The sequence below is a fragment of the Quercus suber genome, unplaced genomic scaffold (assembly GCF_002906115.3).
Source record: "Quercus suber isolate HL8 unplaced genomic scaffold, Cork oak 2.0 scaffold_58, whole genome shotgun sequence".
Lineage (NCBI taxonomy): Eukaryota > Viridiplantae > Streptophyta > Magnoliopsida > Fagales > Fagaceae > Quercus > Quercus suber.
In genome coordinates, this window is record NW_027069523.1 from 674,959 (window position 1) to 690,169 (window position 15,211).

At 35.6% G+C, this 15,211-nt stretch overlaps 2 protein-coding genes across 2 annotated transcripts; one reads left to right on the forward strand and one right to left on the reverse strand.

Annotated features, from left to right (window-relative positions):
• The first annotated feature begins 4,732 nt into the window (after positions 1-4,732).
• LOC112009758 (uncharacterized) lies at positions 4,733-7,964 on the forward strand. The gene is made up of 2 exons (XM_024042091.2): positions 4,733-5,056; positions 7,875-7,964. The coding sequence occupies exons 1-2, from the start codon at positions 4,733-4,735 to the stop codon at positions 7,962-7,964; spliced, it is 414 nt and encodes a 137-aa protein (XP_023897859.2).
• Positions 7,965-9,568: 1,604 nt separating this feature from the next.
• On the reverse strand, positions 9,569-14,484 carry LOC112009768 (cytochrome P450 CYP82J17). Its single transcript, XM_065772392.1, has 3 exons — positions 13,669-14,484; positions 12,488-13,311; positions 9,569-10,389 (listed from the first exon to the last, which is right to left on the reverse strand). The coding sequence occupies exons 1-3, from the start codon at positions 13,790-13,792 to the stop codon at positions 9,751-9,753; spliced, it is 1,587 nt and encodes a 528-aa protein (XP_065628464.1). The 5' UTR covers positions 13,793-14,484; the 3' UTR covers positions 9,569-9,750.
• Between the last annotated feature and the right edge of the window lie 727 nt (positions 14,485-15,211).

The window sequence follows — 15,211 nt, forward strand, 5'->3', positions numbered from 1 at the left end:
ATCATCGAGGACGACCATGTCCTCGGCCAGCCGAGATCGAAGAGGAGAGGATCAACATATCATCAAAGGCCGCCTCCCAGAGCATCCCAAGGAAAAAGGATAACTACCCTGGGTCGGCCATGGGGGCACTGAGGAAGAACGATCGAGGGGGGAGGTGTCACCCCCATATTAAAAGCATGCAGCTGACATTTTGGCCGCATTAATGAAGAAGTGACCTCTGAACAGTGATGTCTTGGTTGCTTCAACTAATAGGAGGTCTGGAAAGGCGGCTGATGGGACAGGCCCCCAGAGTATAGGCTTGGATGACCAACAAGTGGAAGGCAGAGATTAATAGAAAAGGGGCTATATAATAAGAGAAACCACCCATAGAGGTAGATGGGTTTTTTGTAACTTAGTTCGCTTTTAATAATGAGGAGAGAAAAGCTCTTCGGATTGTTCCGAAGACGAACTTTCTCGTAGAAGTTGGGCTAAGCTCTGTTTGATTGATCCTAAATCTCACGATTAACCGTTATCCCATTCATTGATGCCTAGTCCTTTAACCCACTTTCTACAAATTTATTGTAAGGGGCTAATCGGGCTGGAGTCCATTCATCAACCGGAGCGAGGGTGTGCAAACCCAGTCCCTACAATTGGTGCCGTCTGTGGGGAGGAACTTGTGTATTGGTGAATGCGACGGTTAATCATGGGAGAGGGTCATCTCGGCAATATAGAACACATGGACATTCTCCTGGTTACATTTACGTACTTAACTCACGTGAAATTAGCGGCCGAATGCTACTGTTAGTTTTGTTAAAGTCAAGATGGCGATATTTTGTTACAGTTAGTAGCATCAGTTTCAGGTCCCGTTGGAGGGAAAGATAATGACACACATATACATGAAACAGTTATTGAGGAGAAGCTAAAGATTCATAAAATAAAATAAGCAAAAAAGTGTAGTCAATTCTTTATTAAACAAAGGAAAGTACATCACACAGAAAGGGCTTAGGCAGGCTTGTTCTAAAGCTAACTACAAGAACAGGGGCTTAAGCAGGCTTGTTTTAAAGCCAACTATAAAAAGAGAGGCTGAGGTAGGCTTGTTTTAATGCTATCAACAACTCCCGAGCCAGCATGGACGGTACTAGTGATGAGAAAGAAGAGGAAGCCGTGGCGCTTGTTGGTCCCACCCCAGGGTGTTCCCTTGATTCTCTCCCAGTTTCACAATGACCGGGCACTGGCGAATCACTACCAACTTGGAGGGCCGGCGAATGCGAATTCGCGTACTGGAGAGAGATGTTATGTTCCTCGCGAACCTTCCTCTTATCTGTAAGAAGGATCCTCTTTCTCGTTCAGCCGAGAGGAAGGAGCGTCTTTGGCCTCTGCTTACTTCACCTCCGCTGTGTTGTCCGAGGTCGAGGCGGCATTCTTGGCTCCTGAAGGGAGCTTGACTTCCTTGCCCTTACCCAGGGCCGCCCCATTTCCCTAAGCCTTAATCCCAATTTTGGCAAGGCCTTTGGAAATGCCTAGAAAGTGGAGAACTTTAGATTCCTATTAAACTCAGGGATGTGTGGAATGGGAGAAAACGATTTCCCCAGAGCACCTTATATAGAGGGCGAAGGCTAATGGAAATCAATCCGCACAGAGTTCAAAAGAAGAATTACACGCAGTATTAACTCCGCCCAACTTCCAAAGAGTCTACCAGCCGCTGGGTCCTCGTAAATCTGCAAGGATATTAATGAGGGTGCGCCTCGCGTACCGAAGCGTCAAACACGCCACATGAACAGCCAATAGACGCCTCGTAATTAAAAAAAAAAAAAAAAAAAAAGTGGCGCAGCATGGGGCTATTGTTACACGGGGGATAGAGGGCAAGGTTCCCATGTCCAGGCCAGCGCCAGGCCAAAGGCCCAATCCACGGAAGGACCCCTCCTCGGCGAAGCAAGCCTAGGGCCATTATGGCCCTAGAGGCAAGCTTTCCAACGGCAAGACGAGTCTTTCTACTCCAAGCGGTGATGGCTAAGTGCTAGACAGAACCAAGGTAGATAATAGATAATATATGAGTAAAATAGCCATTGGGCAATAATAGATAATATAGCCGTTGAGCTTTTATGGATTATTAGTAACTAATAACTGTAGATTTTATTGTCATGAATAGCCTATATAATACCTATCATCACACCCTTTCTTATGGGTCATTGTTTATTACTCTATATTTAGATATACACAATTCTATAATATGTCTCTCTCACATAGTTTTCTACAATTTATATTTGTTCTAAGAAAAGGCAATAGAGGGTTGTTCTTTAACCTTCATGAGTGGAAGTGCGTTCATCACGAAGGTTGACGTTATAGTCTAATCCTGGGGGGTTGTTTGACCAAGAGAATCAGTTGCACCAAGTTTTACTCCGGGTGCACGAATCAACCTTTAAGGAATAACGCTTTCTAGCGTGATTCTATAGCATTGTGAGATCGTTCTAAATTCCTTTTTATTTTACTTCTTGCTAATTATTTTGGATATTAATTTTGTATCAAAACTTGTTTATTCACTAAAATATTTCCAACAAGAATCAGTTGTGATAACTTATGTTCATTGCTTTTGACTTTTATGTTATGGCTGATAATGTCGTAGGCATCATTTTAGCTGCTAAATTCAATTGGGTCTTCAATTATTTTTATTTTCAATTGTTTAGAAAATTTGGCACTGGCAATTTAGCACATAATGTGAATTAGAATATAGTGGTGGAAGGGTTCTACAAGTGTTTGTCACAATTGGACGTCAATGTAATGGAGAACTTTTTTTTTTTTTTTTGCATGCTTTCTAACATAATTAACTTTATTCCATCTCCTGTATAAAACCTTGACATTGAAGGACTTCTAGGAATATCAATTTGAATGTAAAAATGTTGACTTGGTGTAGTTGTTGAGGGTTTGAATGATCTGATTATTATTTTTGATTAGTCTTGGGTCTGTAAACTTTAGGAGCAACACCAAGATCTTTGGGTTCCAACATTAAAGTTCAGGGTTGTCAAAATATGACATGATTATTGATATTAATTTATACTACTGGCTGATGACAACAGCAAAAACATTTTATTGTTATGCGTAGTATCATGTAATGTCCAAATTTTGGAGATGCTACTGCTCTTTGTGTTGGCTTATGCCTTCATTGGATTCTCTGGTCTGACATATTTTGATTATGTTTTTATTTTATAGATTTGGTTTTTTTTACTTAGTTCTTTTTTCCCCTTACTAGGGAGATGCAAATAGTGCACTGGAGCAGAAGTCCGACAACAATGGATTAAAGGGAAGAGAGAATCAAGTTATCTTTGTGTTTAAGAAATTCTGTTAAGAGAAAAGATAGTGTGGTCTAAGGATGTTGACTACTGTTAATCAGAAATCAGCTATTCAAAATATTGATAGCTTTAGCTCTTTCATGTCTTGTTATTTAATTGGGGTTGTTCAACAATTGATAGTATCAAGTTATGATATTTTGCACTCGATGTTGAACTCAAATATTTAAAATATTAACAAAAATTGAGGTAAATACCAAGTCTTGAATTTTATTTCCTTATTGTTGTTAAACGTTAGAACTCAGTAAAAAAAAATTAATATTTAAAATTTTCTTGAAATAAAAATCTAATGCATGTCAATTAGATTGTAACTTAGAAAATTGATCTTCTCTGGATTTCTTTGGCTGATGAAAATTCCAAGGTTCCTTTGGCTTTCCTCAGTGAGGTAATAACTTCAAAAACTTGTAGTGAACCTATAATGAACACATTACAGCCTATGCTGACATATATCTTTATTGGTGTTTCAAGGGATGATATGTTGCTAAGGGAATTTTATTCTTTTTCATGTAGAAGCTCAATTAGATGGAGCTAACAATGAGACTTGACTACTACAAGGAAATCTCTATCATATGGTTTACATATTCATGTAGAAGCTCAATTAGTCGTGAGACTGAAGCTGCTATCTTTGGGCTTTCTGGTTTTTATCTAGACAAACATATTCATGTATGGTTTACATGTAGTATAAAGATATTATTGATATAAACTCTTACTCATTCTCTTTCTCTTTGATTATATGCAGTTTCTGAATGTTTTGTTAGCAATTGCGATGTTTGCCTTTTTGGCTAAAACATAAATATCCTGAATCACAAATCGATACTCATGCATCAACTCCACTGCTCTAATATAAATTTTGCAGGTTGTCATAAACTTGGCTTGGTGTTTTGCATTTTGATTGTTCCAAATGCATAAAGCAACAATTGCAAAAGTTTCAGTCCAGTGGCCTTCTTTTATTTGGAAATACCGATCATTATATGACATAAAAGGCACAAATCTTTCCCCACAAACTTTTATAAGATCTTATAAAATTTTTAGGCAAAAATGCAAAACTGACCTTCTAACTTTTAGCTTTTGTTATTTCAGTCCTCTAACTTTCAATTTTGTCATTTCAGTCATTTAAGTTTCAATTTTTGTCAATGTAGTATTCTGTTAGGTATCAGTTACTGCTACTGTTAAGTTTGACTTTTTTAAAAAAAAAAAAATTTGTAATTAAAAGAAAATAAAAAAAAATGCTTGGAAAAAAAAATAAAAAAATGGAACTGGAAGGTCCCTTTAGCCTTCTTCCTCAGCCAGTCAGCCTTCCCGTTCTCTGCTCTCTCTCCATTATTTAACACAAACACACGCTATACAACACCACCAACAAGATTTTCGTTCTTCTTTTTCTCTCCCTGAAACGACGTCGTAGTGAGAATATGAGCGACGATGAGTGGGTCAAGGAGGCCATGACCGACAACATGGTGGTGGTGGATTTTCTTTTCAGGCTCTTCCAAGCTCAGCCTCCTCTGCCGAAGCCTGTTCAGGCTGTTCTCCGCCTCGGCTGGACTGTCCGCCAGCGTTGTTCCAAGTCGGCGCCCAGACACAGTGACTCCACCACGAAGAAGAAGGACGAGCCTAGGCGAGCTAGTCCTACCACACTGCTGTCATGGAGCGGTGCCACCTCTGCCAGCGGCGGCGCTCTCGATGGCTTTGAGGAGTCAAGCCGTCTTTCCAAACTGACTGAAAGCTGGAGATCTAAGGTTTGTTGCTCTGATTTTTCCGAGCAACAAAAAAAAAAAAGTTCCATGTTTTTTTTTCGAGGCTTTTTTTATTTTTTTTAATTACAAAAATTATTTAAAAAAAGGGGTCAAACTAAACAGTAATAATAACTGAAATCTAACAGAATACTACATTGACAAAAATTAAAACTTAAAGAACTAAAATGACAAAACTGAAAGTTAGAGGACTGAAATGACAAAAGCTAAAAGTTAGAGGGTCAGTTTTACATTTTTGCCAAATTTTTATTAACACAGTTTTGACTAGAAGATTTTTTTAATTAATTGAAAATTTTAATATTAAATTTTCATTTAAAGCTAACTATTTTAGTAATTTCATTTAACATATATTTAATATATATATATATATATATAAATTAAAAAAAAAAAAAAAAAAAAAAAAAAAAGAGAGAGAGAGAAGGAAACCATCGTTTCAACTTGGACTTTACAAAATATTATTAAAGTGTTGGGCTAACTTAATTGAATTTGAAATTATCCCAACTTATAGAAGCACGTACATGTGCTAGGTCCATGGGCCTAAACGTACATCTCCCAACCATCGCGGTTAGCATCAAGCTTAGCCCAATCAAAATCAAGGCCTAGAAAAGCTTGGGATTTTTGTGATCATCATCATCACTGTCATTATGGGTGTTTGGGTTATTTCAAGGTTTTAGGGATATTTTACTCCTTTTAAATGTTTTTGAGGGGTATTTTGGTTATGTACTAACTTGCACCCAACACCTTGATCAAACTGATGTGGACTTTCCAATATGTTCTCGGGAAACAAATGGTATAACAAAAGAATTAGAAAATTTTGTAGATCGAAGGGGGAAAAGTACTAATATTTATAATACAAAACTAAGATATACAATTTTTTTTTAAGGTTTCGAGGGAATTTCAATAATTTTTTAAGTTTCGGGGGTATTATAATATTCTTTTAGATTATAAGGGTATTTCAGTCATTTTTAGGTTTCAAGGTCACTCCGGTCATTTTTTAGATTTCAAGGTCATTCAGTCATTTTTAGAATGTAAAGGCATTATGGTAATTTTAGAGGGTTTCAGGGGTATTTTGGTTACTTTATAAGTTTCGAGGGTATTTTAGACATTTTTTAGGTTTTTGGGGTATTTTTGTTATATATATTCGTCGATTATTGGGTGGATTGGGTTAGGTTGGATACGGTCATATCATATGTGATATTAGTAATGCTTAATGTAACAATTGAATTGTCAAATGTGAGTAAAAAAATAAATAAATAAGAAAACTACAAAATATGACAAAAATACAATTATATGTGATATTGAAATTGCTTAATGTGATGATAGAACCATCAAATGTGAGTAAAAGAAACCACTAAATGTGACAAAAGTATGGTCAGTTGTAATATTGATACTGCCCAATGTAACGCTAAAAACATTTTGTTGTAGTATTGCATGTATATAATAGTAGGCCAGTTTACAATTTGCACCTAACACCCTAATTAAACTGATTTAGACTTACCAATATGTTCTTGGAAAACAATGGAATGACAAAAGAATTAGAAATGGAATAACAAGAGAAGAGACTTGATGCAAAGAGATTATGATACAATTTGCACCTAACACCCTAATTAAACTGATTTAGACTTACCAATATGTTCTTGGAAAACAATGGAATAACAAAAGAATTAGAAATGGAATAACAAGAGAAGAGACTTGATGCAAAGAGATTATGATTGAAATGATAAACTTCGAGAGAGAGAGAGAGAGAGAGAGAGAGAGAGAGAGAGAGAGAGAGAGAGAGAGAGAGAGAGAGAGAGAGAGAGAGAGAGAGAGAGAGAGAGAGAGAGAGAGAGAGAGAGGTTTAAGGATTTTAGTGATTTAATAATTAAATAAAATTGCGTGCAATGGCTCCGACATCCAATTTTGCTACTTAACTGCTAAAGGGATTTTCATTTTTATTTATTATTTATTTGTGTTTTTTATGTGTGCATCTCCTTCCTGGTAAGGACAAAATTATTTTGTTTAAAATTTTTAAAAGGGCCAGGTTGTTCGTTTTTGGTAAAATTAGTTAATTAAGCTTAATTGTTTTTAACTTTACTATTAGTAATTTTTGTTGATGGGCTAATTTTTTTTAGTGTAATTTTGTTTTAGATTTTAAATCTATAATTTTTTTTATAGCTTTTAAAAGAAGGAAAATACTAAAGTTACAAATTTTTTTACAAATTTCTATTGTGATGAGTGGTTATTAGTAAGTAAAAAAGTGATGTCAGTGATAGGTTTAAATGTAAACCAATAAAAATTTACTACCTCAAAAGTTTTGTAAAATTATTGTAGAAAAGTTTGTGGACCGTTTGAAGTCGGGCCATCAAAACTATCAGGAATTAGGGCATGTGTACACATGAATCAAGGGTGTGTGCGCACCCTCAAAAGATGCATATGTAGGCCAATTTTCTGGGCAATGGAACTTCATTTTTAAGGGCCCAAAACATCATTCTTTGATGTAGGCCAGCTCTTAGACCCTTGGGAACATCCAAAGACCATAAAAAGCCCCGAAAACCCTAATTTTAACTTATAAATACTCATCTTATGTCTCCAATCAAAACGCTAGTTAGAGAGAGTGATTTTTTGGCCTCCATCTTCTCTAAAATCCTATTTTCTCTTTTCAAAACCCTAACACAACACCTTTGCACATTTTTTACAAATAAAAAAGCTATTTTTAGTTAGTTCCAAGGCAGAAAGTTTGTTTTCCAAATTGTTTTCTAAAACCTTTTCAAAATCTTTTGTTCTTGAGTTTTAATTACTAACCATTTGTTGTATTCTTTAGGTATTCTTGTTCCTTCAGCCTAATATTTGTGTTGTAAGTGTTGAGGCCTCAGTTAAACTATCTCAAATTTGTGATTCTAAAGCAAGATAAGTCTCTTTTCCATGATTTCTCACTTTGCTATATAGGATTCACATGGTTCCTTGTTTGATGTTATCATAAGTTTTCTTATCATGTTTGATTGATGTTATGATCTTTTTGATATGTTCTAATCTAATTTTAGGTTGTTTATAATTTGTTCTTGTTGTTCTTAGTTTCTTATTTTAGTTTTTTGTAAAGCATAACATGTTTATTTATGCAATCTAGTCTAGTTTAATTCTTTGATTTTGTTTCTAAATTATTTGTTTATGATGATGTTTGTTTTATTTGCTTCATGTTAGTTTAGTGTTTAGGGTTCTAACATGCTTGTTTGATCTCACATGTTATATCTTTTGTGCTTACCCAAAATATGGATTTTAGGCCTAACCCCTACTTGGGCTCACAATCTATTTATTTCATGGTCTTTTGGGTTTCCTACTGTGGGTGGTCCTATGCCCAGTAGACCTAAATACCCTTCTATTTCCTTAAGCCTTTCTCTCTTCCTCACAGAATCACTCCTTTGCTTTCTTCAAGTGTTTGCTCTCTTCTCTCAGTATTCTTCCCAGAATTGCCAACCCCCCTTTTCTCCTTTAACACTCCTATTTATAGTTTTAGATAAGTGGGGGTGTTATGATTACTTCCCTCTATTAGTGAGAATGAAGGTCCAATTCCATTGTGTTTAGGTGGGTGTTTAGGAGGGTGAGGTGATAGTGGCATTGGGACTGATTCCCACCTCCAAAAATCCCGCTCGGTAGCGATATTTCCTAAGGCAATACCGAGAAGTTGAGTCATCATTCTGCCGAGCAACCACCCACCCGACCAAGATAAGTTTGATCAGGAGTGGTTTGCCTTTGACGTTCAGGGTTAAATGATCCCGTTATGTCTATTGGGCTCATGGTGAGTCTCAAGGGGGTGTCTGGTTCAAGGTGTTAAGTCCAATGGGGAGGGGGTCAAGTGTTGTATCTCTAGTTTAGGGCCCAAGGCCCAATGACCCCAGGACCAACCCCCATACATCTTTGTTTGATTAATCTCTAAAAATGTAATTTTTCAGATCTATGCTAAAGGATGCGTACACATCCATCGGGTATGTGTGCGCATGGTTTAACCATGCATACACATAGTTGGGTATGCGTGCGCACCCCGAACCCAAGTTAGGGCAAAATTCTTATTTTTGTTTATATAGTTATTTTTCACATGATATTTGATTATGTTTGACACTTTGACTATCTTTAGGTTAATTAATTATGTTTAATGATTTTTCATGTTTGTTTGAATCTTTTTGCCATATTTGGTTTATTTTATAATCTTTTTGCCTTGTTTGGTTTATTATGCTGCTCTTACTTAAATGGGAGATTTATTTTCCATCATAATTTTCATTAAGGAAATCTATTAATGAACCATTTCAAGAAACTTTTTTATAAAAAATTGAAAAAGCTAAAAAAAAAAAAATTAATTGCTTTTTTTTTTTTTCTCCTTTTTCCCATAAAAAGTTCCTAAAGGGCGCCTCTTAGTAAAATCCTTGTTAAAAAACATTGAAACCAATAGGTCCATCACCATTAACAACAATGCCATCCAACTGATCATGATACTTCAACTTACAGTTGTCATATGTGACCATATTAGGGGCTCAAATCCATCCATATGGCATGAAGTCAAAATAGCGTGCAAGCCTATTATTACATTCAATCAAACGGAGATTGAACTGAGTTCTCCATATAAAGGAGACAAACGACATTATTGAACTATAAAGCTCCTTGCATATGCAAGCTTATTGAAAACAGATGCTTTTGGAAAGCATGGTTTATATTTCTGTCTGGGATTGATAGAGTCTGGAAGCAAGGCGTGGAGTAAGAAGAGCTTCAAGGGGAGTTGCCTTAGGTAAGGTAATGCCCAACCCTTCCGTCATGTCTACCAGCATATTTGATGGCGTTGTGAACTCAAATCCCTGAAGCAAGCGAGCTACCGCCAGGTAAGATACTTGCAATGCAATTGTGTAACCCGGGCAGAATCGTCTCCCAGACCCAAATGGTATGTACTCAAAATGTTGACCTGAAGCATCTATACTTGCATGGCTTGTGAGGAACCTCTCTGGTAGAAACTTTTCTGGGTCCTCCCAAATTCTTGGATCTCGATGCAACTTCCACACATTAACAAGCAAACGAGTACCCTTTGGGACGTAATAGCCACAAACATGACAATCCTCCATGGCCTCATGTGGAACTGATAGGGGGCTTGGTGGGTACAAGCGCAACGTTTCCTTCACTATGGCTTGGATGTAAACTAGATCTTTGATATCATGGTCGTCCACCCACCTGTCTCTGCCAACCTTGAGATCGAGCTCTTCCTGAGCTTGCTTCAAAGCGTGCTTGTTATTCAATAATATGGACATGAGCCATGTCAAGTTTAGAGATGTAGTCTCAGAGCCGGCCAGGATGAGACTCTACAACATAAAATTGAGGCCACACTTAATTAGAAGTGCACCAGTTATTAGTTATTACATAGTGTATGTAACAAATTTTCCCAAATTAGAAAGTAATGTTTCTTTATAGAGTATTATATTCTTTGTAGAGAGGGTTCAACCTATACCTAGGGACAGAGTTAGGAATTTGAATGAGGGGGTTGGAGTGTCGAATAAAACTCATTTGTTAATTAACTTTTTATAGTTTTGCTTAAGAATTTTTGGAAACTGAGGTATTAACATTTTATGGAATTGAAATATCAACAATTTTTTGAATTGAGATCAAGATTTTGAATTCTATTTCAGAATTACTATTGGAATGAAATATTTTGGTATTAGTGTGTACTGATACACTGTTTTGCAGTTAATATCAAATATAAATATTAACACACACACCCACACACTTATTATTGAAAACTAAAAACTAAAAACTAAAAACTGAAAACACTATACTAAAATAATTTTTAAATATGTAAATAGTACCGTAGGATCCAGTTTTAAAGAAAAATTTACTATAATCCGTAGTTGCGAATCTCGCGAACAGTTCACAAGAGCCAAAAAAAAAATGCAAACGGCCATTTTTTCCCTTTTTAGCGCAATCCAAACCCATCCTTAAACTAAATAAAAGTATGATTTATAATGAATTTAATATATTCTTTTACAAAAATCAAATAAAATGATTAGATTGCTATTAAAAATAAAGCAAATATGGTATTTTTGTAAATAAACAAACCTGTAGGGTATTTTGTAAACTACAAATAAATCACTTTCTCTATTCCCAATCCCACCCATTCTTGTTTTTACTGTTTACCTCACATCTTGTCTTTAAACCAGTGTTACTCACTTTTTTAATATTTGCTTGTTTTTCTTCATCAATGTGCCTTCTAAGGGTCTGTTTGATACCGTTTATTATTAAAAATTAAAAATATTGTAACAAAATAATTTTTAAACATATAATGCCATAGGACTCAGTTTTAAACCGGTGTTACTCACTTTTTTGATATTTGCTTGTTTTTCTTCATAAATGTGCTTTCTAAGGGCCTGTTTGATATTGCTTATTGTTAAAAATTAAAAATATTGTTGCAAAATAATTTTTAAACATATAGTGCCATAGGACTCAGTTTTAAAGAAAAATTTGCTAAAATCCATACTTATAAATCCTATAAACAATACACAAGATCCACAAAAAAAAGGCAACCGCAAGCACAAACGCAAAAACAAACACTAATAGTCTTCTTCTTATCTTTTAAAAAAAATAATCTTCTTTGTCTCTTTTTTTTTTTTTTTACAACTCTTTTTTATGTTTTTGTTAAATCATGTTTTTCATATTGTTCTCACCTTCCTTTCTCTCACTATGCCTCTTCAATTATTTTAGTCAGACTCAAATCCTTCATATTTTTTTTCTTCTCTGTTTTAAACAAAGATGATCTACAAGCTACAACATGTACAGCGGTTCACAAAGTGGCCAACCATAAATTTATTTGGATCCAAAATGCCAGGAGTGACCTGACAATAAGCAAAAAGAGACCAAAGATGAGCAAGGTTTTTTTTTTTTTTTTTTTGGGCTAATTGAAAATTAAGGGTCTGTTTGGATTGAACTTATTGTTGCTGAAACTGAAAACTGAAAACTGAAAACTGAAAACACTATAGCAAAATAATTTTTAAATGTATAAATAGTACCGTAGGACCTATTTTTAATATTTTTTATTAAATAAACAGTATATAAACAGTAATTTTTTCTCCTGCACAGTAATTTTACTGTTCACATACAATGCTTTGTCTCTGTCACATGATATTACTGTTCACGCTAAAAAAAAAAAAAAAAAGGAAGGCAAAACTTGCCGCAGGATTCAGCGGAAGCGCTGAATCCAAACGGGCACTAAATATACCTATAGAAAAATCTTTCTTAAAGTCCAGGGGAGGCCATAGCCCCTGTTCAAAGAGTAGCTCCGTCCCTGCCTATATCTCTTATTATATTTGACAACGTAAAGGAATTTACCAATTCAACCAACTAAAATCACAAAACAAAATAAAAACGTGGTTGATTAATTAAGTTGCGCGATAAATGACAATAACTTACCATTGCTGTTGCCTTTATAATGGTTTCACGCGTATGGCCGAATGCATCATCCTCAATTTCGGATAACATGACATCGATGAAATCCAGCTTGTCGGTTGGTTCACTACCCTTCAGCCTTCTCATACTATGTTCTTCAATCCAACTTCCTGCTACAGTGTCCAATTCCCTTGCAATACGCTTCAGAGATTTTACTTGGCCCAGCAAATCAAAACATCCTAGAAATGGAATTAGATCCGAAATGATAGGGACCCCAGCTGCGTACAAGAAGGCTTTAATATTTTTCCCTATACGTTGTGCGGCTTGTGCCTCTCCATCATTTCCATGACTGAAACTACCAAAGTATCTCTTCCCTGCTATCATTCTAGTAATAATATTAAAGATTAGGCGCTCAACCCACTCACTAATCACCACGTTGGCTTGGTTGCCCTCGTTGCTCTTGCAGAGAGTGTACAAATCTTTAATCACAGTTTCCACCTCGAATACTTGCACGTCCTTTAGTGTTTCAAGCCGACGGCTAGAGAGGAGTTCTAGCTTGATTAGCTTTCGGATCTTGAGCCAATATTTTCCATAACTGGAAAAACCAAATACTGCATAGTTGTAGCCAAGGTGCTTTCCTTGGCTAGACATTGGACGTGCAGCAAAAGCCTTGTCATTTGTAGTGAAGCACTCTTTGACTGCCTCATGATTGCTAATCACAAGTGCAGGTTTCATGCCAAGTCTGATCATGAAGATGGGACCAACTTTATCAGCCATAGCACCTAAGGTTCGTGCAATTGGGTTTTGGCCACGTAGTTTATGAAGGTGACCTATGATTGGCAAGGCACCTGATGGCTCTGGAGCCAACATACCCTTAATTTTGTGACTTCCAATTCTCAGCCTCCATTGATTGTACAATAAAGTGTTGGAAATAAAGGAGAGATAATACCTGAATTTTCCTTGGAAATTATACAATTTGATATTACCAAAAAGAGGTGGCAGAGATGAGGCGTGGACCAAGTCACTGTCTTGAGACAAATCGTGCCGTCTACGGTATATCCGATGTAGTTAGACAAATAGTTTCTGCAACATGCCAAGTCTGATCATGAAGATGGGACCAACTTTATCAGCCATAGCACCTAAGGTTCGTGCAATGGGGTTTTGGCCACGTAGTTTATGAAGGTGACCTATGATCGGCAAGGCACCTGATGGCTCTGGAGCCAACATACCCTTAATTTTGTGACTTCCAATTCTCAGCCTCCATTGATTGTACAATAGAGCCAATAGAAAAAACCCTGCAATTGCAAGTAAATAGGAAGTAATTTCCATGATGTCCTCAAACTTGAGGGAATGGAGAATACTATAAACTTTTCACCCACAACTTGGTAGTATTTTATAACGGTGAGAAAAAATCACGGGCTGGATTTTGTCACTCATTGCTTGACTAGTAATAGTTGTACGTTTGGTAAATAGGAAAGTCGATGCAGCAGCAGCAGCGTCATATTGATGACGTGAGTGTGTCAGTACAGATGAGGGCTAAAACAAGAAACAAGCAGCCTTAAACTTCTTTTTATTATTATATTTTGTTTATTGGGTTTGGTAGGGGTCACAACAGGTTCGTTCTAGAGAGCCATCTACCATCAACATATATAATACAAAAGTGAATTCCCTGCAGCTATAGTGGGGGTGAATAGGGAGTCAATGAAGTCTGACAAGTCATAAATTATAGTGAAAAATAAAAATAAAAATAATGGCTGTTTTTCCGTAAGTCACATGGCCTAGCTTGTACTTGTAGTTGTCTTCATCTCAAAAGATGATAATGGTGGCAGGTGGCAGAAAAAAAAAGCGTGTACCTGAAGAGGGGTTCACATTTTGCTCTTCTTTTACAAGTGACTTTTATCCATATGCATTCTACAGGTCTTATCCTTAAGTATTATTAGTGGCAAAAAGTAAAGAAATTATATACAGTGAATATGTGGATTTTCGCATTGAGATAAAAGTGAAAAATTATAAGATATTTTTAGTAGTTTCTCTTTTAGATGGGTATCATTATACATTTTTCTTAACTATTTGATTATTGAGTATAGTGCTTAAAAATTATTCTAGGTGATATCTAAGGATTTTAGAGGAAGTGTTAGGGAAAAATTTCTTTTGAAATAACTTTTGGAAGTAAGTAACATTATCCTAATTGAGTTTTATTTAGCTTATATTAATGTATTTTTAACTACTGAAAATTGTTTATAATTGTTAGAATTTTTATTTCTATTCTATTACTGATTTCAAGTAAATGATTGTTACAAATATATTTTCATACTGAGTGTATGATTTTTAAATATATGCTTGAATAAGATATATTTTTGTTAGAAACTATGATTTCATATATATGATTATGGACAATCTGACTATGAATTGATTCTGATACCCAAACCAATGGGAGTTATCCATTGGTACTCTGATACCCAGCTAATGGGGGTTATTTATTGGTACTCTAATACACAGTCACGAGAATATAGCGTGACCATAGTTATAGACAACCAAAAGAAATGGATAAGTATCTAAGGGTCTAGCTAATAATATGTGCATTGCACATGACCTTTAAACACATGTTGCTTTCTTTTTGCTACCACATAACCATGTATGCAGCAAAACCTTATCAATCTCTATATATATATATATATATATAACCGAAACTTTTGAAGTTCCCACAATTTTCCACATTAGCTTTTTTTTTTTTTTTTTTTTAATTTT

Coding starts and splice junctions, on each gene's coding strand:
- LOC112009768 (XM_065772392.1), bottom strand. CDS start 13,792: ATGGAAATTACTTCCTATTTACTTGCAATTGCAGGGTTTTTTCTATTG. Junction 13,312..13,668: donor GTTGGCTCCAGAGCCATCAG/GTGCCTTGCCGA, acceptor CAGAGCCATCAG/GTGCCTTGCCAATCATAGGT. Junction 10,390..12,487: donor TTATAAAGGCAACAGCAATG/GTAAGTTATTGT, acceptor TTTATGTTGTAG/AGTCTCATCCTGGCCGGCTC.
- LOC112009758 (XM_024042091.2), top strand. CDS start 4,733: ATGAGCGACGATGAGTGGGTCAAGGAGGCCATGACCGACAACATGGTG. Junction 5,057..7,874: donor CTGAAAGCTGGAGATCTAAG/GTTTGTTGCTCT, acceptor TGTATTCTTTAG/GTATTCTTGTTCCTTCAGCC.